This window comes from Phalaenopsis equestris, unplaced genomic scaffold (assembly GCF_001263595.1).
Source record: "Phalaenopsis equestris unplaced genomic scaffold, ASM126359v1 Scaffold000152, whole genome shotgun sequence".
NCBI classification, from domain to species: domain Eukaryota; kingdom Viridiplantae; phylum Streptophyta; class Magnoliopsida; order Asparagales; family Orchidaceae; genus Phalaenopsis; species Phalaenopsis equestris.
Genome location: NW_018164594.1, coordinates 615,657 through 642,380, shown reverse-complemented (window position 1 = coordinate 642,380; position 26,724 = coordinate 615,657). Strand labels below are relative to the sequence as shown.

The window sequence follows — 26,724 nt, the reverse complement described above, 5'->3', positions numbered from 1 at the left end:
GGTTGGCCGACAATTTCTAAGCTCTCCAATACTACTAGAAGGCACTATCACGAGAAATCATAGTAATCGAGACCATATTGATATCATTGATCGACCTCATGAATGGTGAAAATCTTTGGACACAAGTATGGAACAACCATGTAGGAAAGCGGTATCCAAAAATAAATTTCGACAACTTTCTAGATGCTGTAGTAGTTTAAGTTATTGGCACAAACACTCGCAATCTTGCAGCTCCTCTTACGCATCAAGCATCATTATTCATGCTCTCATATATTGGGTGGCTTTCTTAATTGAATATCGATGTTGATTTTCTGAAATGGGTAATCCATTCAATGGTCCAAAACATGTACAACTGACTTTTCATTTTGTTTGTTTAACAAGCAGGATCATTGGCTGTCTTGGGCCAGAAAGAAAATCAATTCATTGTTCAAGTAGCATTATTGGTTAGTGAATTCAAATTTATAAAGACATTATTTTTTAACAATATAGTTGAACAAAATCAAGCAAAAGTGATAGAAAACACATTCATTTTGCAAAGGCAAGTAACCTTTCTATGCAATTTAAAGTTGAAATGCAAAAAAAAATTTATAATTAAAACCTTGTTTTTTTTCCAACCATCAATTGCAGTATAATTGAGAGCATGCAGTGTCTATGTTCCATTTTAGTGTGTCCGCACGTGTGTACGTGTGCACACACATGCATGTGTGAGTACGCATATTGAGTTTGTATGCGCATGCATGTGTAAGTATGCATATTGAGTTTGTATGCGCATGCACAAGCATGTATGTGTGTGCACAAGCCTAGTTGAACATTCATGTGTGCATGTATTGAGAGGTTGAGATAAGTAAAATAAGCAAGTGGAAAAATGCAAAGTGGATCACAGAATTGTTAAAATTACCACAAATAAAAAGGTCGAGGACAGTCTTTAACTAGTATAAGATGGAGAAAACCATCAGAAAGATGTGCATCTGCAACCAAACCATCGGGCGCCCGTTCATTACGACATGAAATAACAGCTGCACCAACACTAAGGAAACGCCCCTTGCTTTGTGACCATCTCAAATCCTCAACTTGACCATTAGAGCTATTGTTGCCTCCATTTGAAAGCATTTTAGAAGATTCTGTTGCTTCAATACAGACACTGCAGTTAGTACGGCACATTCTTTTATTAGGGCTGCTTCTAGGAAGTAGTACTTGGTGTGTCCCAGCCAATTGTGCTTCACTGACTGCTTCAACCGATTTTGCTTCTAGGAAACTAATCTCTGCTTCATAGGCTCTAAAAAATTTCCAAAAAAAAGGTAAGAAAAGATGTAATATTGTTCAAATGTATCATGTATGTGCATCAATTCATTATATGGCAGAAAAGAAATAACCTATGCTCCAAGAACACTTTTGTTCCTATAAAGTCATAGCGTGAAGGACCCATCCACCGGTACTTTTCACTTCCTTTGATGACATCTCCATAAAATCCATATCTACCATACAACAGCAATATAAATAAGGTCATATATACACTGTTATAATAATTAAGGGTGTGAAAGAGGTGAAGTCGAATGCTAACTCTTAAATGCCCTTATTCCTACTACAAATAAGAATTCTAGCATGAAAAACATAACTTTATCCAAATAGTATAGTCTTCAACTCAACACTAAACTGTGCAACTGATATGGTGCTTACCCAGCAAAAGAAGCAGCATAACGTACTGAAGGCGTATCTGTCGAAGATGGAGTGGTTTTCCATCTAACCACCTGAGCTACATCCAAAGAGATATTTTTTCCAAAGATAATGTGCAATGCAGATGTAACAGGGTCCCGTATTCCAGTTGTGCTGCATTAAACAAAAAACTTTCTTAGTACTTAATGTATTTTAAAAAGTTTTATTGAATTACATAATCAACTGGTGAAAACATATGATACTGATTCCGTGCAAAACAAGTATGACTGACTAGCATTATATAAGGAGGAATAAAACCCAAAAACTTATCAAAATCATGGCCCTCTTTATATGAAATGCCAATGGGGATATCCCTTAGAAAATAAAATATTTTGTTGATGCTTGTGCAATAATGGAATAGCTTTTCCTTTTGGTTGCTCAATTTACCGCAGCTATTAAATAGCTAAAAGCTACCCTCGACACGCACACCTCACTTACCAATCCCACCCGGCTCAAATATTTTTTTTACTAATATTGTCATTGTCGGTCCCAAACCCGGATATAGAAAATAGAGAGTTGTGTTAGGTAGTCGACAGTCAGCGTAAAACTTGTCGAGAAAATCATGACATGAATCTTTTTAATCATTGTGTAAGTGTTAGGACGTCCCCTGGAAGCGGTGCGGTGTATGGTCTGAATATAGTGAAAAGTGTGCAAGGGCCGCTACAAGAGCGCCCAGGAGTAATATCAAATAAGCAAGTGTTCTCACATTACGGACGGATGCGGGTAAAGAAATTAGCTCATGAAACTAATATTAGAATAGAATCTTGGAATATAGATACTCTCACATGTGAATTAATGGAATTAACTGATATTATGATTCTAGAAAGATAAATATTTTATGTGTTCAAGAAACTAAATGAGTTGGAGAAAAGGCTAAGGAGATTGATAACTTAGGTTTAAAACTTTGGTATTCAGGTAAGAGTCGCACTAGAAAAGGTGTAGGTGTAATTATAGATAAAGAGTTTTAAAAATAATGTAGTAAAAATTAATAGAGTTGGAGATAGAATTATAGCCCTTAAAATTATTGTTGAAACTAAGATTTTTAATTTTATAAGTGTTTATGCTCCTCAAGTAGGTTTAGATATAGGTTTAAAGATAAATTATGAAATGACTTAGAATACCTAATTCAAATGATACCTCTTGAAGAAAGAGTTTTTATTGGAGAAGATTTAAATGGACATGTCAGTGGAGTAGTAGAATATTTTAAAAATATTCATGGTGGTTATGGTTTTTGAGTGATTAATGAAGAAGGTAGAGCTATATTAGATTTTGCTTTAACCTATGACTTTGTTATTGCTAATATTTTATTCAAGAAAAGAGATAAGCATATTATTACTTATAAGAATGGATCCAATAAAACACAAATTGATTATTTTTTTATGAGAAGAAGAGATCGTCGATAATGTAAAGATTTTAAGATCATTCCAAGTGAAGATTTAGTACTCAATGTCGATTATTAGTTATAGATTTTAAGATAAAGAGTTGTAAAACAAAGAATAATAGAAATCATTATCATAGAATTAGATAGAGGTGCCTAAAAGACAAATAAATTTATTTTTATGAATAAATATCAAGATTTCAAAATTTGAAATATTCACGAAGGAGCAAATTCTATGTGGGAAAAAAGAACAAACATTATTAAACAAGTGGTAAAAGTTGTACTTGGAGAATCAAAAGAAAAGTTTTTTATAAATAAAAATATTTGGTAGTGCAATAATAATGTGGAAAAAAAGAAAAAATATAATAAAAGTTATATTATAAAAATTGGTTTAAATGTAAAAGCTTAGAGAACGGGAAAAATATCAAACGGTCCGTAGGGAGGCTAAAAGAACAATCTATGACGCTTAAAATTCTGCTTTCAGTGATCTTTATAAGAGATTATATACTAAGAAGGGTGAAAAATATATGTATAAACTAGCCAAGCAAAGAGAAGAGAAAAGTAAAGATTTAACTCAAATAAAGTGTACTAAAGATAAAAACCAAAAAGTGTTTTTCTTAGAAATTGATATTCAAAATAGGTGGGTGTGTTATTCTGATAAATTCTTTAATGAAGTTTCAGGAGATACGATCTACCTTAGTGATCTTAAAATCGTTAATATTAATAAAATGTTTTATTTTTACCATCGCATTAGTAAAAAAGAAGTTGAGGGGGCTTTAGAAAAAACAAGAATGGATAGTCTGTAAGACCTGATGATATCCCAATTTAAGTGTGGAAATATTTAAGGGGTTTGGAAGTTTCTTGGCTTACTAAACTCTTTAATATGATTTTAAAAACTAAAAAGATGTCTGAGGAATGTAGAAAGAGAATTTTGGTCCCCATTTCGGAGAATAAAGGGGATGCACAAGAGTGTGCAAATTATAGAGGAATTAAGTTGATGTGTCATGAGGTTACTTGAACATAGATTAAAACGTATTACAAAGATTTCTCATAATCAATTGGATTTATGTCGGGCAGGTCTAATATGGAAGTTATACATTTATTGAGAGGTTTAATGGAGAAGTTCAGAGATAATAAGGAGGATTTACATATGATTTTTATTAATTTGAAAAAACTTATGATAAGGTTCCAAGAGATATCCTTTGAAGAGTTCTTTAGAAGAACGGCGTTGATATGACTTATATTCAAGTCATTAAAGATATGTATACAAGAGTTGTTACTTGTGTCCGAACAAAAGGAGGATTGACCAAATATTTTCCTATTTCTGTTGGTTTACATCAGGTATGGGCTTTAAGCCCAAATCTTTTTGCTTTAGCTATGAATGGTCTTACTGGACACTTACAGGAGGATGTACCTTGGTATATGCTTTTTGTTGATGATATCCTTCTCATGGATAAGACGAGAGAAAAATCTCAAGAAAAACTTGAATTATGGAGGTCTACCCTGGAGTCTAAAGGCCTTCATTTGAGTAGAACTAAAACTGAATACTTGGAATGTAACTTTAGCAGTAGTAGCTCTAGTGATAGAAATGTAACTATGGGTGATTAAATTATTAAAAGGTGAGAACGATTTAGATATCTCGGGTCTATTGTTCAAAGTGATGGTGATATTGATAGGGATGTTATTAGTAGAATTTAAGTTGGTTGGTTGAAGTGGAGGAATGCTTTGGGCCTATTGTGTGATAGACAAATATTGTTTATACTGAAAGGAAAATTTTATAACATAGTGGTGAGGCATGCAATGCACTATGGCGTTGAATGTTGGTCATGAAAAGAGAAGTATAATACTAAGTTAAGTGTTGCCGAGAAGAAAATGATTAGGTGAATGAGTGGCTTTACACTTTATAGACAATGTGAAATCAAGGCCCTTAAACCAAATGTAAAAGGGTTGGTGTAGCTCCAGTGACGGACAAAATTAAAATTAGAGAGTCGTCTTAGATGGCTTGGTCACATTAAACGTCGACCATCTGATGATCCGATTAGAAGAGTAGATGTTTTAGATTTGACTTATGTTAAGAAAGGCAGAGGTAGAACTAGGAAGACTTGCTAATCCATAAATATAAGTTCAGGATTGTATTTAGATTTTCCCTCTAGGTAGTTTCAAGTGAAGCCAATTTTTTATTAGACATCTCCTCAAGCTTCTCCTCACTTTTTTTTTTTTTTTCTTTTTTTTTTCTTTTTTTTCACTAGACTGTGGACGGGGGAGAAGAAACCTTACTACACCACTTCTTGCTAGGCGCAAATCTCATATATAATGAATGGGAGGGAGGGAGGGGTTGGGATGCTCTTTCATAGGATGGCTTTGGATGTGCTTTTGTGGATGGAAACAATAGATGATGGATGAGGTAGGGAAGAGGATTCATGTGCCTCAAGCTGATCTTTAAATCTCTCGCAAGAGGAGTAAGGCATTAAAAATTGCCAAAAAAGAAGGTTCTCAAATTATATAGGAAGCAGGAAAATGCAGAGTTCATTCATGTACTGGGGAAAAATAACCTAAAAGATTTCTTAGACTGGAAGGACTCTTCAAATACAAGTACAAAATATAGCTCATAACACATAAATGACAACAACAGACCCATTTTTTTATTAGCTCTGAGATAACAACGAAAATGATAGGCAACTTCTGGTGAATTTAAACTCAGAAAATAACTAGTGAAGGAAAACATAAAACCATTAAACTTTGACCATATAGGCAAAGGAGAAAAATTTCCAAAGATGCAAAATCATGGCCTTACTTACATTGTTATTTTCAAAAATCATTAGTAATTAATAATATAATTACCATTTAGGATTAATGACAATAGATTACATAAAACTTTTGTTATAACATACTTTATACAAACATTCTTTTTATTTCGATATATGCAAATTATTTTATACTTTAAAATACTACTAATGATAAGGAAATAAATCACTATCCCGACATTAAAATCTACAATTAAATAAAAAATTATTTAATGGCAATAATTGGATGAGCAGATAAAATTACATTTTGAAGGGAAATGAAAATATCTTGGGCGTTTCCACTTTTCTACAAAGCCATGTTCGTATGTATTTAAAACTTAAAACAACTACATACAAAATATGGTTTGCCTACTTGTTTTCCATTTTCCAAAGAGTAAAGAAAAAAAAAAGTTCAACAGTCTTTAATATTATAAAGTGTCAACTTGATCCTCCTTGTATGTATTTGCATTGCAATCCAAAAGAATCCAAGGAAGACTTATTCTACAAGAAACCCATACACGTTTGTATTGCTAGATTATGCAATCTTTAGCAAGGCTCTTCTCCCAACACATCAATCAAGGCAATGCAAAAGTAAGCAATCTTCAAAACTCTATAAACTGAGAAAGTTCATATTGGTCTTTGATAAGCTCCAGTCCATCCGCCCTAAAACAAAATTTGATCATCAAAGACAAATATGGTCGTCAACAAGAATAGAAGGACCTAGACATAATTAAAAAAAATATGGTACTTACCATGCTCTGCCATTCTCATCAAACAATGTGAATGGAAGAGCCCTAATGGGCCACAAATGAACATCACTTTGAAAATTGGGCAAAGGCCCCAAGGTATCCACTCAGCCTAATTAATCACCTTCATTTACAAAAGCATTTTTCATGAAAAATGATCAAGGACCTGTGCCTTAAGAACCAGAGAAGAATTGTCCTGCACGATCCTAGAGTTGAAAAGTCGTATGATTACATAACCAATGATCAATCCTTCTTTGCCTCTAGATGACAAGCAATGATTTTTTCCATGTCAAGAGAAGGGTTGGCTTCAATATTGCTTTCCAATAACAAAGCAAGAAAATTTTCCCAAAGTCACCGTCATTTTGTTGTATCTAAATGCCAAAGAATTTGAAGTTAAAACCACTAGGTCATAACTTCTTCGGTTGCAAAACTTCTCACCTCTTGAGCAAAGTTGTTGTATTGTTGAGAGCATTGCGGGTCAAACTTTTAGAATGTAGATTTGATTGTAGATAAGACACTCGCCCAGAAATTTCACCCTCATTTTATGAGGACTTTTTGACCTGGAGTTTGAAGCTTCCCATAGGTGCAAGCCCCTATGTTTAATTACCCCTCCCGATAATGTGAGAGTACTTTCGATAATGGTTGTCATTAAACATTAAATTTTTAGCATACTAGCAGCAGAATTAGAGTTTTAGATAGTAAAATTAATCACCTTGAGCTTAAAGCGAATGGTAGAGGACATGATGATGAATCCTATCAAGATTCATGGTTTTGTCATCCCAAGTCGATGTGGTCCTCGATCTATTTAGTCAGAGGAGGTAGTCATGACTGAAAGATCCTTATCAGCAACTATGAGTTGCATTGTTCGAGAGACCCTTGTAGATTTGGAGTGAATACTTCTATAAGGAGATAAATTTAAATCGGCCTTGGCAGACAAAAGGTTTTGAGTCAATCGAACATACCCTTATAGTTCAAAACTCAAAGAGTAAATAATCAATGGAGAACATATAGACTGTGGTCATGACAATAATATAATTATGTCATTTGGCGGCAACCACCCAGTCAGAGGACTCTGGTAGTAACCACTATTTTTTATGAAGTTTTTAGGCCAAATCACGCGAACAAATGAATCAGGTTACGTCTTTACTGATGTTAAATTACTTTGAGTGTGAATGTAATGGTATATTTGATGAGACATTAACTCTTTTGTGAGCTGAAGTCAATCAAATGTTTGTCATCCTCACAAACAATTATGGAGGTTGGAGGAGAAATACTTTTAAACTTTTTTAAGTGATTAATTTTACATGAATGATTAATTTGTTACTTTGAAATATTTATTTGAATTTTTTATTTTAAAAATTTTACCCCTCCGATTAAGATTTTCAGTCAATATGGCCATCATCGATGATTTAACATTTCAAACTTTCACGTTTAAGATTCATTTGAAATTTTTTAGTATAAGATCTTTAGAATATAAGTCATGTCGACCTCAGTCGTTTAAAAGAAAATGATCGTACTAAGTGACTTGGACTTTTAAATGTTTATGTTTGTGACTTAGTCATTACTGAAACTTATTGGACTCGTCAACTCTAGTCCTTAAAAGGAGGATCAAACTAATTGAGTGGGACATACAATCATGCCCTAAAGACAATACGACCCAAATGAGTGATTTTCAAAATGAGATAATTCAGAATGAAAATTTTATTCAACCACGCAGCATTCTCAGACCCTTTAAATTTAAACATTTACTTAGTTCAATGGAACACATGAGGGTATTTTAAATTTCATATACTTAATATTTTAAAAAATTTTATAAGTTTTAAAGAGTTTGCATGATCTTTTAAACTATGAATTTGAAATTTATCTCAAGAGGTGCATCCTAGATTTTTAAATGATGTGTAGTTGACTCAATTATATAAATGTCATGAAGCATTTATAGATAATGAGTATCCAATTTATTATTCACATAAGCCTTAAACTACTCGTCCCAGGCATTTCATTTGATTTAAGGAATACTCAAAAAGTTTCTATAGGTATTGAAGACTTTGAAGCCATTTAAAACTATAAAATTTTATTTGGATATTATCTTATTGGAGTGCTACAAAGTTACATCTTTGGGCTTTATGAGGGACCACTTCATGTTCACTAACAGGTGTATTGTGAATTCGGTGGTGAAATATGATATCCCATATTTGGACTAAATTGCAAACCATCATGATTTATACTTTAAATAATTTGAAAGTCTACATAATCCATATGTTAAATTACTTTCAAGTCTCCATTAGCCCAAACTTGAATTGGTTTTTAACCCTATGAGACTAAGTATGAAAAAGACATTTTAATTTGATTTTAAATCCTAAAAGCCTATTGATTATGAAGCTCATATTTTAGGTGTTTTTGTAAATTCAAAAATACAAAATTAAATCATTTTTGCAAATTTAATTGGTCCAAATTTTAAGTCATTTTAATTAGTCCAAATAGTTCAAATTTTAAAATCAATTGCAAGTTCAAATTCACAGAAAATTTCAGTAGCCTCCCGACATCTACCCCTATTTCGGGCGCACTGAGGCAATGCTAACCTGTCTAGCTATCTATAAGAAACGTTTGTCAGTGTCGTGAGACACTGCAGCCAGGGAACAAAGTAGAGTATTTAAACCATGATCTATAATATGCTATGGATCTTCAATGTACCTGCAAAAAGACAAATCAGAAGCACAAATTTCACTGAATAGTAACTTTATTTTCTTGAACGCTACTTAATTTCTTGAACAGCTATTTGCATTTTCCAGGACAAATACTTAAATCTCAATATTTTTAAATTTTTTTTCCAAACGAGTCTGGAATTTCTCTGAACGCTACCCAATTCCCTCGGACAGGTACTTGAACTTCCTCAAATAAATATTTTAAAAATTATCATCCCACACCCATTTTGTTATACCTTGGCGAGCGAGATCGAAAATGTCGATGTCGGCGAGGTGACGACAAGACAAAACAAAAGTACAAATTATTTTTCTTCTGATTTTTTATTTTATATTTTTTTACAACAAAAAATATTAATATACCATAATATATGTAACAGCCCCGTTCTAGGAATCAAAAAGTTGCCTACCCGAGAGGAACTGATGAGGCAAAGAGTTAGAAACTAAAAAGGTGGAAGAAGAAACAAGGAAACAAAAACCAATCAGAGAGGGAGAGAAAACGAGGGGATCGAAAGCCAACAGACGAGTTTGTCTTATAAATTGACGCGAGAGGAGGGAGCTCTTGAGCATTCGATCAAAGAGCGGAAGAAGGAAGAAGGATAAGGTTGCGTGTCTTCTTACCCGAAGCAGCAACGCAACAGCCTCATGCGTTGTGCTCAAGGGAAGAAGGTCACAGCTTTGTTGCGTCAAGTTGCAACGTCGACATATGAGGAAGCCACATGTGCTTGGAGCCCTAAGCCGAGGAAGGAGGGGGAGAAGGTGATGAGGGGAGGAAGAAGGCGGCGACTATTATAAATATAATATATATATATATATATATATATATTAGGAAATTTAAGTAAATTTTATACCATATTAGGCTTCTAATTTAAGAAGAGTTGGCGTCAAGGCAAATCAAATAGCAATTGAGATGAGTACTCGTACTTTTAATCTATAATAATATTTTTTTATTCTCAATTATTTTGCAGTTAATGACAATTGCACATACTTTATTCTATATTTTTTATTTATCGGTGATATTGTTATGAATATTGTTGCTACTTACTCTCATGCATTTGGTGTATGTTTTATATAATATGTTAAATCGAATGCGATGAATATATGAATAATATATTTATGTTAACTGTTTGTATGTGCATGACTGACTATGATGAGTCACCCTTAATGATACTAGTGTAGAAACACTAAGATACCCGTGCACATATGGAAAATAATATTGATATTAATGTGTCTTAATTAACATAATTTTTAGATGATGCTTCTATGACGGTTGTACAGATATAAATGGTATTCATATGATATTAATATACTAAGATTCTTTGAATATCATCAAATATTTTTATTGATTTATTAAAAGCTTGATTAGCATGCATATTGCTTCTTTTTTCTCTTGTATTACTGTGGTTTATGAGTATGAGTATTCACTGGTTTGCTTAGTTCATTGTTATTTTAAACTAATTTTTTAAGTTAATTAAGTGATTAACGATGAAAGTTAGAAGAGACAACATTTATAAAAGGCGCGTACAACCAGTAACGAGGTAAATGTAATTATATTGTTTTAATTTAATTTCATTAATGGCTTTGTCATCAGTTTAATGGTAAATGAATTAAAAAACTTAGTTCGCAACGTCCGAGTGTTTGTTCCCGTCTTAGTTATATCTATGTCATGGGCTGGCCTTGACAAAAGTAGTATCAGAACACAAGGATTAAGATTAATTAATAAAATCTTCATGAAAGAGTCAACAGGATAATTATAAGAAGATAATAAAAACTCAAAATAAATCTTAACTCAAAGTAATAATTATTACATCAGTCATAGTGATACATCTGAAATCATAGAAGAAAATCAAACAAAAAATGAGGAAATACAACCTACTATAAATATGAACATGAATGTCCTCACTCAAATGATGACGATGAAGACTCAGTTGATTTAGGAGATCGTACCTTGTCATAAGTGATACAGTTAATGTGGATAAGTACTTGAAGATATTTCAAGATCTGTGTCCACCTTTGTTCAAGAAAACAGAAGACCTAATTGAAGCAAAGAATTGAATAATGAGAATAGAGAAGATACTAGATAACATGTCTTATCCGAATGAAAGAAGAGTATCATTGACAACGTTTGTGCTGGATGGAGAAGCCGAAAGGTGATGGCGTGAGCTGAATCAGGACAGATTAGGGGACATACCCAACATGATAAGTTAGGAGGAGTTTGTGGACATTTTTAGAGAGTGATTGGTACAACTATCCACTCAACGGCAGATGTAAGACAAATTCATCAAGTTGAGACAGAGAGAAGACGGTCATGTCAAACAAAGCATAATTCATTGCACTATCGAGGTATGTGCCGCAGTTAATCGCTACTACAATAGCAAAATGCTATAGATTCATTTCGGGATTAAAGGATTCGATCAAACAGCTGTTAATACTTTTAGAGATCGATGAATATTCGATATTAATGGAACAAGCTAGAAAAGTGGAGATTGATTGTCAGCTTACTCAGAAGCGTAAAGAGATGCACAAAAAGAAGATTGCAGAAGAACATGTGGATCAATCCAAGGGATCCAATGGGCAAAAGCCCAAGAACTCGAGTGGAGTAAGCAAAAGTGCGAGTCAAGGTACTATAGTCACATGTGCCAAGTGCGGAAGACAACATAAAGGTGAATCCTCGATGGGCTCTAACACTTAATATTGGTGTCGTAAGCTGGTCATTTAGCAAGTTATTGTCCATCACTTGGCCACAAGACCACTGAAGATCAGAAACTTGAAGAAGCTTCTACACAGAAGACTGCAAGTGTGCAGAAAAGGATAGAGTCTATATCCTCAGCGCCAACCCAAGATCAACGAAGATAACTTGTTCGACCTCGAGTTTATACTCACTCATAATGAGCCTTAAGAATTTATTGCTGCTGATGGTGATGAGGTCTGATGAGTTTAGAATTTTCTAATATAAAAGGGTATTTTTCTAGCAAACTTTCTTGTTTCAGTACTGTTATCCAAAGTATAATTGAGTCACCTTTAATCGAACTTTTACCCTTATAGTGATTAGTTTTTATAACAAAGAATGACCCGTAAATTTTATCATGAAATTTATAAATAGCTAAAGTTGGCCTACTTAATGAAATGTTACTTGTAATCTGTTTTAAATTTTATAGATGATTTTTTTGTAACTGGAAAAGATTACAATAGCCCCATTTAAGGAATCGAAAAGTTACCTACCCGAAAGGAACCAAAGGGGGGCAAAATAATGAGAGGAGTCAGAAACTGAAGAGGGGGAAGAAGAAATGAGGAGACAAAAACTTAACAGAGAGGGAGAGGAAACAAGGGGATCGAAAGCCAACAGATGAGTTCATCCTATAAATTGACGCAAGAGGAGGGAGCTCTCGGGCGTTCAATCAAAAAGCAGAGGAAGAAGGAGAATATTATGTGTCTTCTTACCCGAAGACAATATATTTATTGGACACCATGTTATTGACTAATATTAGAAAATATTAGAAAGTTGAAGATTCATGAGAGCGCACTTGCAAAAGCAAAATAAGTTGTAAAATTCATTTGATGAACACACATGTGTTCTAGGCTTGATGACATCTTTTACAAAAAAGAAGGAACTTGTTCGTCTAGCCATCACACGGTTTGCTATGGCATATTTGACCCTTCAAAGCATTTACAAGCAAAGCAACGATTTCAGACAATGTTCTCCTCAGAATCTTGGTGTTCTAGTCAATAGGCAAAGAAGATGGAAGATATAAAAGCTAGAGTTGTTATATTGTTTGATCCACATTTTTGGGTCATCTAGCTTATTGTATCAAAAGTGTTATGACGTTTGTAAATGTTCTAAGAGAGGTTTACTCAGAAGAAATGTCAGTCATGGGTAATATTTATAAGTTAATGGATTCAAAAAAAAAATATTTTAAATTGCTGGCATAAATGAAAAGAAGTATGGACCTAGTTGGAGAAAAATTGATGTAAGATGGGAAGCCCACCTTCATAAACCACTACATGCAGTTGATTATAATTTAAACCCTCAATTTCGCTTTGAAAATAATTTTTCTAATGATGATGAGGTAAAAGATGCATTAATTGCTTATATGGAAAGAATGTTGAACTATGAAGACCGACATATAGTTGATATTTAACTGGACTTGTATGATAACTTATGAGGAGACTTTGGGAGTTGAGTTGTTATTGATACAAGAAAAATGAGATCTACTGATCGGTGGATAAAATTTGGTGGAAAAGCACCTAAGTTAATGAATTTTGCGATTCAAGTTCTTAGCCTCACATGCAGCTCATCAGGTTGTGAAAGAAATTAGAGCACTTTTAAATCGGTAATAACTTTTTTATTTCTTAAAAGTTAAAATTATTTCTATTTTCTTTCATAATCACCTCTTAAAAATAATACGTTTTTATCTTAGATTCATATTAAGAAGAGGAACAGGATGGAGCATAAGAGGTTGAATGTTTTGGTATATGTAAGATACAATACTAGACTGAGGGAGAAAAGTATAAGAAGAAAACAAGACTTTGATCCAATACTGATATATGATATAAACTCTAATGATGAGTGAACTGTTAAGAAAGAAGATCCAGTGCTTCTACAGGAACCTTCTTGGATGAATGAAGAACAGGTCTTTGATGTTGATGTAATCAGAAATGTGTCCATGACAAATGAAAATGAAGAATCATAAAATAATACATAAGAAAGAAATAACATTTTTATAGCATATTCTAACATGAAAAGAAAGATGAATGAAAGAACAAGTTTCATATTACATTTAATTGTTTTTTACATAAATATGCATTTTTAATTTCTTATAGAAAAAATATCCTAAATGTTTACGAATGTCATTTTTTTTTTTTGTAATTTAGACAACAATGATTAGGAGAAATAAATTATGAATGCACCTGAGATTGAGCATGATGAAGACTTCAATGAAGTGGATAATGAATGCAGAGAATATGAATGACCTAGTTGCGATTTGGATACAATTATTGGTGAAGAAGAAGAAGATTTTGATGATAAGTTTGAAGAATGAATAACCTTCAAGGATTGAGATCAAATGATCATAAATTTATTATTTATTTTTTGGCTCTATTTTTTGGCTCAAACATGTTTACTTATTTTTATATGTTTCTATTTTCTTTTTTTGTAGATTTTTGCTAGTATCTTGAAGATTCTAATCCTAGAAAAGTTGTTTTGTTTGTGTTTAATTTTTTTATTATGCACAAATAGATATTTTTTTTCATTAGTATTTATATTTGTTTTTTTTTAATACTGCGGGGCTTATGCCCGACACCTTGGGGATTTACACCTCGCCCCATTACAGCTAAAACGCCCAGCCAAACGCCCACGGTTTTTAAAACATTGGTAAAAATTAAGAAAGATTCATACACATATCAATTAATTTTATGCATTTAGATATCTAACACCAAATTTCAATTTCTACATATATGCCACCTTACATATTTATGAAAATATGCATTTCGCTTTTAAAATTAAAAATAATGAAAGATTAGGATGGTATAAAAGAAAAATCAAAATTTAGGTGTTAGATATCAACATAAGAATTCGATGACAAAAAAGCTAATAATCATTTTATTTCTTTGAATGAATAATTGATTGAGAGAACTTAAATTTTATTATGATACAAAATAATATATGCTTAATTTATATATTTTGATTATTTCTATATACAATTTAATTTGTTTTTTAAGATAAAAAATAAATTTTATAAAAATTATATCAACTAAAATAGGAAATAAAAGTGAAGTCAAACGAGCTTTTAGTTTTTAAAAGATAGTGTTATTAAATTTCTCTTCTTTTTTGTATTATTCTTAATGTTTTGTTTATTTAATTTTTCTGTATATTTTAATAATTTTTATCATGATGGTGTGCTAATGTGTATTTGTGTCATATATTTTCAATAATAGATGTGTTTTGTGTCTGTGCGTGTTCGTATTCGTATCCGTGCAGCATAGCATAAGCTCTTTATATGTGAGGAAAAAGGAGGAATAAGACAATAGATCTTGGAGAAATGGAGGAAGATTAATGCATTTCAATCAAAAGATCAGCCCCCTATTTAAACAACCAATTGCGCCTACATTTTGCTACAAGCCTAAAAGAAACCGTCAGTGATGGCAGTGGGCTAGCACCACCCAAATCTCATCCTTGGTGAGTGCCTGTGCAACACTTTGACATGCATAAACCTACCATCGACACCAACTGATATGATGCTCTCTCAATTAAAAAGGCCTTAAATAATCCCGAATCATGCAAGAATTGGGTCAAGAACGTCATATTTGTGAGTCTTGCTTACAATGCAATCCATGAGGCATGAATCACATGATATGCCCAATGCACCAAACCTAATGTCTCGCTCACTTAGCATAAATTATGCCGAAATGAAGAATCGTCGTACCTCAAAATTGACACAACCTCCACAAGGCAAAAAAAGTAAGTGGCAATACTGATATCTGTTAGTCTAAGAGGATGTCCACGTTGATGTTCAGAAATTAGCTGTGGGTTAAGAATTAAGTTATATCGAAGCTAAACCAATATATTAGCACTCAGTTCTTATTGAGCTGACCCACCTCAACAATATTTTTTTTATTTTCTACAAGAAACCTAAAATATAAGGAAACAACTCTAACGTATTTATGAAAATATAAGAATCAACTAATCTTGGTTGTCCAAAAAAATGATGCTATAATTCATGCTTCTACAATCTTCGCACGGTGAAGGTAGGAACAATTTAAAGTCTTCTAAATGGCTATCAAATCACTCAAAGATGGGTAAGGACCCATCCATCAAATTCATAAAAGCGAGCATAAATCTTGGCGTGTCAACTAATATTACATGATCCAGCATGAATCTCAAAATTAAATTTCTTCTCAATCTATCTGTTACCAACAAGAGCCAAATGTTCCAGCATGCATCTTGGAGACAAGTTGTTTTGCTTCTCAGCCCTCGAGATCAATCAAAGTACTGAAATAACCTTCAATCAGAAGCATTTCCATCCAACATGAAGCTTAAAGATAAACTGTACGCTCAAGCCATCAATCGTCTCACAAAAATACTAAACTATCCTTAAGCCTCACATTGATAGATACCCTCTTCCACTGAAAGGTAAAAGACTATAAACGCCTAGCTCCCCATCAAGGGGTCCAAGGCTCTATTATAAGCCCTCGTTCTCCATCCTGAAAGGTTTTACGATGAATTATTGTAGTTATTATTCACCTTCAAGCTTAATCATTGACTTGAGCATCAGGGAGTCTTTACAAGAATTAAATCGTGGATTTGGCCTGCTGAGCTATTACTTTGGTGATTATGTGAGGGAAACAACATCAGGCTCAAAACAAACCCAATAAGTAAAATTCTATTGACAAGCAAAGACAGTTTATGGTATGCAGCAAAACAAATTAGAACCAAGCTTATTGAACAAAGCCTAAAAGTGCAACCAATAATTTCAAAAATAATAAATTCTTGAATCATCATTAAAAAAAATTCAACAAACTTTATTTATTTATTTTTCTCAATGGTATCATCTAACTGCAATGGCCATTTTGATGTTGTTACTCGCGATCAAGATGCCCTGCCAAACAGTAATTTTTGTCGGCCTCCCGCCGCACCGCGCGCAGGAAGCCGCGCCAAAAGAACCCTTAGGGTCCGTTTGGGGCAGCTTATAAATGCGGACAGCGTTTTCAAAATGCCGCCGTACTGTTTGGTTCGTGGGTTTCACCAGCTTATCCGAAACTGCGTTTGGGTTTTACACTAAACGCAGGCCACGGGTCGACCCCTACAATCGACCCGCGGGCCGCGTTTCAGGATAAGCAACTTATCCTGAAAAGCACAAGCTGCCCCAAACGGACCCTTAGTTGCGATCAATGTTTAAGACTTTCACAGAAAAACTGATTTTGACCCAAACAATTGAAAATACAACACAAGAAAGTTCAAATTTGACATGCAGTAGGAAAATAGATTTTTTTTTTGTTTTCCCGAGACTTTGCATTATCATTGTTTAAAAGGGCATTTAAAGCCTAAGCCTGGAGGTTTGCCTCGAACTGAGGTGCACCAAAAAAAAAAGCCTCAAGGCTTAAGCCTTGCTGTCATCAATAAGGTTTGCGCGCCTTTATCATTTGAGGTGTACGCCTCGAGGTATATGAGGTGTACGCCTCGAGGCATTTGAGGCAACACTTCAATAAAGTCATTCAAAAAATATATTACATCATGTTATTTATATATATTAAATTATATTATATTTAATATATATGATGTAATGCCTGAAAAATGATAAAAGATAATTTAAGTATGACTACGTGATTATGTTATTAATTTATCCTTTTGTTTTAAATTATATTGGATTTCAGATTAATTAAAAAGAAGAATAAAATTGTAGTTAATAAAGAATATTTTAAAGTTGTAAATGAGATATAATTAGATGATAAGGAATATGGGGATTCTTTTGAAGATGACGAAAGCAATTATAAGTCCATTATGGATCTTGAAACTCATAGAATATTTAAATTTTAAGTGATGTTTATATTGAATTATATTTCAAACTTCTAGTTTATATCAATATTTAAGATTAAAATTTGTGGTTTTTGTCTTTATGATGGTAAATTAAATTTACATATCAATGGTTTAGAATATATTTATGAACTTTTTAAATTTTATGAGTATTATTTCTTTTCTTGAGGCTTATGCCTCAATCTGCCTCAAAGCTTATGCCTCGTCTCAAAAGAGCAAAATGCTTTGATTTCCGATTTCACCTTTTTAAACTTTGGGCCTTATTATGTTGCGAAGTTCAAAGAATTATGGAAACCTACCAGCCCAAAAGGCACTCAATAATACAGAACAAACCTGATAACAATGGCATCAGTTGAACCAGCAGCAGGAATGATTCCAAGCCTAAGCCAAACGTTGGGGAAGCTAACTGAAATGCTCTGATCTGTGCTGTTAGACAAAGCAATATACTAAAGAATTTCTATTAATCTAAAATTAAGATTTCTACCCAATCACTCTAACGGCCGTGAATTTAGAAAAATTCAAATATCAATATGAAAAAAAGCCAGAAATAAACAAACCTGTGCAAAATGATTCCTGATCACTGGTTGCTGTAAAAATCAGACAGATAAAATACATTAGGGTCTCAATTACAGCTTTTTGGTACTGTATATAGTGATGTTTGCATAGAAAAAGATATCAATATCTTGGTACACGCTAAGCTTTGAGATACCCAATCCATGAGATTCAGAAGCTGAGAGAAGAGGTTCACGATCTTCACCCTTTACTGCAGTCTCCATGAAAATGTCATGGTGATTGTTAAGTGAGTTTCTGACATTGTTGTTACCCTCGTAAACATGCTGCTGAAGCTGTTCTTCAGTATCAGTAGTACTAAGCTTCGTAGGGGCTGGTGGATAAGGTGCTTTATGCCTGGAATGCAGAAGCCCGTTAAGAACTTCATTGAAGAGTCCATCCCCTCCCTGAAATGAAGTCCATCAAAGGAATCAGAAAAGTTCTCCAGCGTACTAAATGAAAGAAAAAACTTTAATGAAAATAAAAAGTAAAAAGTTATCCGGAGTTTTGCAAATGAACAGGAATTTGTGCAAAAGCACTACCGTGTTGAGATGTGAGCACTGCTGATACAAAATAACCGCATCTGCTTTGGCCAGCCTAGAAAGTGCTCAAACAGCTATAAATGCTGTGCGGGTTGAGCATAAGTCTAAACAAAAATATAATTTGCATCGAGAATTGAGCTTATATCTTTAAGATTTACAAAAAACTCATTTTCAAAATTCAAATTTAAAATCCTTAGTTGATGCATGATTTGAGTGCACTGCCTTTTCAAAAACCTCAAGTCCCACGTTGTTCAGTCTAATATTCCTCTTCAAAAAGACTAGAATTGACAAAACTAAGCTTCCATTGAGTCCATCAATCTTCTTTCTTACAAAAATCAGAGTTGACAAGACTAAAACTCACAAATAGTTAATACCGTATTAAGTAGACTATTACATTCACTCTCAAAGTAATTTATATTAATAAGGATGTGACTCGAGTCCTCCGTACACATGTTTTGGCCCCAATGACTCCACAAATATAACGATTACAATCAGAGTCCTCTGATCGAGTGGCTTAACTCGATGACTCAATTATACTATGATTATGATTGTAACCCTCGTGTTCCAATAAATTTATGAAACTTTCAGTTATAAATTATAGAGTATACTTGATAACGCACAAAGCACTTTGTTAGCTAAAATTGATTTTAGATTTATTCTCTTAAAAAAACAACCACCCTAGATCTATAAAACTTCTTTCAACAAAGGAACACAAGACTACTAACAAGAATCCTTCAGTCAATGTGGGTCGATTAGTTCCTTCGACTAAGTAGACTAGTTCACATTACACTCTGTATCATGAAACTAGGCAGAGTTTGTCATCCTTCCCTCCATCATCCACTTTAAATTCACAGTGATAAATTTCTTAATCTAAAATTAAATTATTGATAATATATGCAGAGCAATTAATATCCTAATAACTAGCTTTAATCATAAGTGTTCTCATGTTATCAAAAGTAACTAAACATAGGAGCTTGCGCTTATAGATAACTTCAAACCTCAGATTTTAAAGTCCTCAGAAAATAAGTGTGAAATCATTGGGTGGTTTCTTATCTATATTTTCATCTACCTTTTAAAAATTTTTTACCCGAAACATAAACAAAACTTTCAACAAAACTTTGATCTCATTTTTTATGGAGGTCGAAGCATGAATTTTCGAGCCCACGCCACAAGTTTATTTTTCAAAAAACAAAGAAATAAAAGAAAAGCATGCAAGTTTACCAAACATAAGATTAGTGACCCTTGAATCGAAAATCCACTAGGTCATCCAAAAACAAAACTTTTGCACTCAAGGTAATTGTTGTGAAATTTAGGGCAAAAGACAACCAAAGTCTTAAGGTGAGAAATTTTTACATCTTTCTCACTCCAGACTTCTTCAAGTAATTCACAGTTTAATAGAACAAATGGCCCCCTGTTGATCAAATAAACTGCAATACTGACCGCTTCTGCCCAGAAAGTAGGTGGAAGTCCGGCGTGCAATCTCATGCTTCTAGCCCGCTCATTAATGGTCATGTTCATGCGCTCTGCAACACTATTTTGTTGTGGTGCCTAGAATGGTCTTCTTCATTCTGTTTCCCTGAGCTGCACAGTACTCCTTGAACTCACCATCAATGTACTCACCACCCCACCATTATCAGACCTCAGACCTCAGACATTTCAGTTTTAAGCATGTCTCTGTCTCAACCATAGTCTTCCAAGTCCTGAACATACTGAATACATCAGATTTATACTTCAAAAAATAAACCCATACATTTCTGCTATAATCAGCAATAAATGTGACGTAGTAACGAGAGTATCCAAGAGATGCCACTAGAGAAAGACCCCACACATTTGTGTATACAAGATCCAGTTTTCCTGCCTTTGGCTTCCTACCACTTTTCAAGAAACTGACATTTCTCTATTTCCCCATAATGCAATTCTCGCACATGCTAAAATCAACTGACTTTAGTTCAGGTAGCTTGCCTCTGGACTGAAGTTCCTTCATACTCTCTGACTCATGTGGTCAAGCCTGTGTACCGGTCTCCAAGTGGGAGATATGTTAGAAGTGGAGACGGTTAAAAAAAAACCCCCCGCACGTATTTCTTCCGCCCTGGACCCCGACTCCCGTCTTTGCGATCTCCCGCTCCCGTGGTTCGCGATCTCCCGCTCCTGTGGTTCGTGATCTCTCGCTTCCTTCTCCTTTACGCGATAACAGAAACTCTCGCCTCCTTCATTTCGCGGAAGCAGGAAAGTAAACTTCCTGCTTGGATTGCTTGAATTCTTGTTGAGGCTTACGAGAAGCAGAAGGCAAAAAAGGTGTTTTCGCAAGGTACTCTTTCTTAGTTAATTTTGCGTGCTTTGAAGGAAGAAGAAAGTGTTCTTGATTTCTTCTTGGTGGCTTGCGCAAGAAGAGAAACAGATTTTCTCTTGTAAGTTTTTTTTCTTCTTCGGTGTAGAGAGAGAAGAGTGAAGAAGTGAAAGGAAGAGTTCGCTCTTGTAATTGGAGACAATCAACTGGTGTAAATTCCTCAATTAGTAAAATCATCTGCAACTCCGTGGATGTAGGCAATTTGCTGAACCACATAAATTTGTGTGTTCTTTTCTATGTGATTTTTCTCGTTCTATTTTTTCACTTCGTCCTTGATCGTTTTAAATTTCATATATACCACAACAGGTAATAAGGTTTACCTAGCTTGTGATTATTGTTTATTGAAAGAAGCTAAAATAGGGCTAGTAACTATGTTTAAAACTCATTTAATAATAACTCGATATTAAATTGACTCAACATCAAAATAGATTTGCTTCCATTCAAGGATGGCTCTTTCAAAATTATCATAATTAAACTTGAACCATTTACAAAAAAGTATGCATATTTGTGCATAAATGTGTGTGAAATATATAATTTTTTTAGTTAAAAGACATGACTATAACCAACTTGTGAAACAATTTGAAATCGATCATTTTTTACTGGACTTGAACACGACTCGTACCAAAATAAAAATATACGATTTTACGTAGAGTTGGCTTGCTCAAACTAGGATTGACACTGCCTCTAAAATTGAGCCATCAATGGGAAAATTTCTAAGCTGAAATTATGTAACACATGTATGTCAACACACTCATTTTGTCTGTCATAAGTGGTGTTTCTTATCATATTTTGTGTTGTTGCTATAGAACTTAAACGAATTAAACATATGTGCCAATCTCATTTAATATGCATCTAATTAAGATAATTATAGATAAAACAACTAAAAAATTATCAAGTATTCCGTGTAATTTCAGATAATCACAATCCTGATCATAATACATTCTAGATCATTCAGCTAAACCATTTCATGTTTGAAAAAAAAAAACATGTACAAAAACCACTATATGAGCCAAATAAGCTCAAAGAGGACATACCTTAATCTACAAATAAAATAAACAAAATCAAGCACGCCCTTCGCCAAGCTTGAGCTCATTTCATAAGAGTATGTTCAAGCTCGACTCAAGCTCAATTCGAGTATATGTGATGGTTTTAAGCTCAGCTCATTAGAAATCGATATAACTTGAGCTCAATTCAAGTGTTGTTCATTGAATGGGAAGCGAGCGACTTGTTAGTCCCCTAAATAAGCAAGTATCAAGCCTATTAACAAGCAACTATCGTGCAAAAAAATGGATAATCAAACAAGCTACAAACAAGCCCTCTAACAAGCTTTGATATGATATCTTAAATTATACTTCAATTGTCCCTTAAATGAGCTTATGAATAAACATATATATCTTAATGAACATGAATGATTTTATGAACAAGAGGTCAAGAGAATAACATATAACAATAGAATGATCTCATACATTCTAAAAATGGCAGCAGTCTAATAAAAACATTATCATTCCAAAACATAAAACATAGACTTTATAAAGATCTAGTAAATTATGCTATAGTCAAGCGCCAGGAATAGCATTGACATATGCACATGATAGAAAAAACCTTAGAAGGAAGGAGGAATGCTTGGATTAATGACTGTAAGATTGAGAGAGGTGTTTGAAGACCAGGCAATGCAAGAAAAATTAGTTACAATTGATGAGGAGAATTGGTGAACATCACAGCTAAATCGAGAGAAGAGATGTGAATAGAATTGAGAGCGCGAGTAGCTAGGGAAACTAAATGGTGAGTGTTAATAAACAAATGTTTCGAGCTTGAAAATCCTAGATTATGAAATCATAAATTACATTCTTACAAACTCAAATAAGGATGAACAGGCCAAAGGCGATAAGGAGACAACTACGGGCAACTAGAAAAGAATGAGTAATTAAGGAAAGCAATCAACAAGCAATGACTCTTAAAGCAGTGTACTTTACAAGCCTGCAATCTCGGAATGAGAAACAATGAACCACGTAAAATGAATTGGCTTAAATTCTAAATGAACCATGTTTCAATATTTACAAGCATACTATGTCATTAAGCCTGCACATGATTCTTTTATAGTATACATTGCATGTTAAATAAGCTTATAATTTGTCTTAAAAGAGCAAATTTTCAAGCATAAAACAGGTATCTATCAAAAACTAAACAAACAAAAATCAAGCTTTCAAAACCTATATAATTGAGCTTTATATGAGACTATTCATTAACTCATAATTATATTGTTCATTATCAAAACTGATTCAGGAAAAAGCATGTTCAAATTTGTTCTTTAATGACCCAAGTAATTAGAAAAATGCTCAAACTTATTTATTTAGATAACTAAAAAATCTTGAACGAGCCATAAACAAGCCGACTCATGAGTAACCCTTGAGCGTTTGAGTTTGCTTGTAGTCCTAACCATATCCAAAACAACGTGAAGTGAAATCAAATCATTGAACCCCTCTCAAATTAAAACAAAAATCAAAACAAGCCCAAATCAAATTTGCAAAGTACATATACATAACACATTCTAGGACTAATAAAAAGCAAGGACATTGACTAAGCAAATCTTCATCAGGGTTTTGAAATAACATAACTATCTTTTGTTCCCTCCCTTCTTAATATCTCAATAAATTTGAATGAAATTTTTATGTCAATGATAAAAACTTTCAGGTAGTTTGCTTTTAAGTGAGCCTATTTCATATGGAAAAGAATATGGATAAATACCACAGAAATAATGCCATCAAAAGACCTAAGCTCCTTGTCCGTTAATGATTTTAGCATATCATATGTATGTCCAGCCCTTTGTGTCACTATTACCTGAAAGAAGTGACCAAGCAATCAAAAATCATTAAGGGCAAGCCCAAATGCGCAAAAATACTCAGCTTTTTAGGGTAAAAACATAGTAACTGAAGATGGATCTCACACAATAATTAAAAATTTGCCATTATTACAAATGTCAAATAGTAGTTATAATTAGCACACCTTTGTTGTCACCTTTGCACGAGAAAATAAAGGAGCAACAACTTCCCAAGTTTTTTGACCATTTCCTTTCCCGCATCGTGGATGAACAAAAACCTAGATGTGGGAGTTTTTCTCCATCATCATACTTAACCAAACAAACAAGTGGCTTTTGATATGCACACAAAAAATCCCCACTCCAATAAAGGGATTGCAGCAAATTGAAAAAGATTAGCACACAATTCTTATGTATTAACATATCTCACAATTAAACTTCCATATTTACAAACATAGCACTCATAGCACTCAAATAATAGCACTCAAATATTTAATATCACATCAAAATAGCACTATTACCACTTTTTAAAAGTGAAATACACCTTTTCATATATAAGTTTGAAGCATCAAAGTACTATGCATGTAAATATGAAAGTTCAGGTGTGAGATATGTAATTACATAATAATGGTGTGCTATGTATGTAAATATCTAGTGGCTCAGTGTACCAAAAGGTTCTTAGGCCTTCCAACTTGCAATTTGACGCAAGCATCTATTTGTTCAAACAATTCTTGGCATGCCTGTAGATCCCTATGACCAAAGGTGTGAGCAGAAAGAACGAGAGGAGAAGTGCTGTTCTTGCCTCTTTGGAAACCATGCACCACAAATCGATACATCTGCATGAAGAAATGTTAAATAAGAATCAAATTCTGCACGCTGAGCGCAAAGTTGAGAAAAAAAAATAAAAAGTACATGACAATTTTGTCACGTGTGCCAGCTCCAACAAAATGGAAATGTTGCACAATAAAACATTCAAAACCTCAGCGCTACTATCACCATTCATCAAACCCAATCCGACAAATTCGACCGCATAAACATCAGAAAATCGGATCTCAGTTTCAGACTCTGAATGAAACAAGATCTGACAGCAAGAAGATTCATTCGTGTCCTGGTAATTCAAAAGTAAGTCGAAAGGGTTAGTAGTCAGTAATTTATTTTAGCCATTCTTATACAGTAAAATGCGGATAATAGTAACATGGAAAGAACTGAAAGGCCTTAAAAATAGTTTTCATTAACCAAATACGTCAAATTAAACATAAATTAAAATCATCTATGAATTTTCTCCATCAAAAGCCTCAATATGACTTCTGTTATCATCAAATTTTGACAGAATTTGCACTTAAACATTAACTATAACATGTGAAATTTTGAGAGTTTGAAACAATAAGGATCTTGTATGACATAGATCTCAAACACCAATGCTCAATAACTTCCGGCAACCAAGAATTCACAAAAATGCAAAAAATCAAAATCGGAACAAAAACAAGGTATAGTTTGCTTGCCAAGTACTTACAATAGAAACAGGATTCCACGATAATCCAGTAGGGCTAAGACTGAGAACAACCTCGCCGACGCGATCTAAGAAAAGAGTGGAGCTCGAGGCAGGCGCGTTCGAGTCCATGGTTGGAGCACGGAGGCGATAAGGAATAGTAAAACCCAACTGGATTAAACCTTTAAATCCTCTTGAGAGCTGCCTATTAGGTTCGCTCGTCTCCCCGCCTGGAGGATGAAGATAAAGCTGCCAGTAACTTGGAAATTCTCCCTCCCTCCGCGGAAAAAACCGGGTTGTTTGACCAGACTAATCTCCTGATAGGAGAAAATGGTAAAATATGGCCGTTGTATTTCGAGTGACTATTTGTACCTGCTATTGTACAGTACATAATTTTTTCTCTTTTGCGGGAAAGATACTGTACATACTTGGTAAAAGGAAGAACTCAGTGGCAAGTGCAAGTCAAATTCAAAATTTATTTTCACTTTTTAAGAGAAAGTTTTTACCTAGATGGCACACACTTCTTATGTATTTACATATTTGACACAAAAATTTTGATTTTTTACATTCACGAAGCTTAGCTATATGTAAAAATATGCACTTGACTTTATGGAAATTAATGATAATGTGTTTTTATGTGATACAAAAACTTGAGTATTGTAAAAATTAAAATTGAAATTTAGGTGTTAGATATGTATATAATAAGAATTGTGTTGCACATCGTATGTATGTTTGTATGTAAATGCCCAAAAAATTTATCTTATAAACATTGAATGTTTGTTTTTATACATATTTGTATATCGTAAAATGAGATTATTTTAACCAATAAGGAAGCCCAAATACAATCGGACTACATGGGCTTAATGGAACGAGCTTACTAGGCATAAACTTATTGGTATGGTGCTGGCCAAGTCAATCGTACACGTTAGCTATATTTTTTTGAAGTGAAAATCTACAGAGCTCCTTGCTGCCAAGAAGGACCTCATCAATACCTCTAAAGCACATCAAGTTTTCTGTGAGTTCTTTTGAATGGATTCGCTAAGCTTCGACCAACGAATGAGCTCTTCTAGTCGAGCTCGCTCACATGTTTTGAGTTTTTCTTCCGAACACCCATGGACTGGTTGAACCTTCCC

At 33.7% G+C, this 26,724-nt stretch overlaps 1 protein-coding gene across 4 annotated transcripts in view; it reads right to left on the bottom strand.

The window, feature by feature from the left end:
- Positions 1-25,897, bottom strand: part of LOC110021917 (ceramide kinase) — a 36,475-nt gene extending 10,578 nt beyond the window's left edge. The window contains exons 1-11 of one of the 4 annotated variants that reach the window (XM_020720634.1): positions 25,616-25,897; positions 25,082-25,210; positions 24,843-24,938; positions 24,291-24,383; positions 24,033-24,125; positions 18,559-18,805; positions 18,407-18,436; positions 18,183-18,270; positions 1,678-1,827; positions 1,374-1,475; positions 899-1,276 (exon numbers count right to left, since the gene is read on the bottom strand). In XM_020720634.1, the coding sequence (XP_020576293.1) occupies positions 899-1,276; positions 1,374-1,475; positions 1,678-1,827; positions 18,183-18,270; positions 18,407-18,436; positions 18,559-18,805; positions 24,033-24,125; positions 24,291-24,383; positions 24,843-24,938; positions 25,082-25,210; positions 25,616-25,723 (1,514 nt within the window). In that variant the 5' untranslated portion in view covers positions 25,724-25,897. The other 3 variants (XM_020720632.1, XM_020720633.1, XM_020720635.1) reach the window with 3 other exon arrangements.
- Between the last annotated feature and the right edge of the window lie 827 nt (positions 25,898-26,724).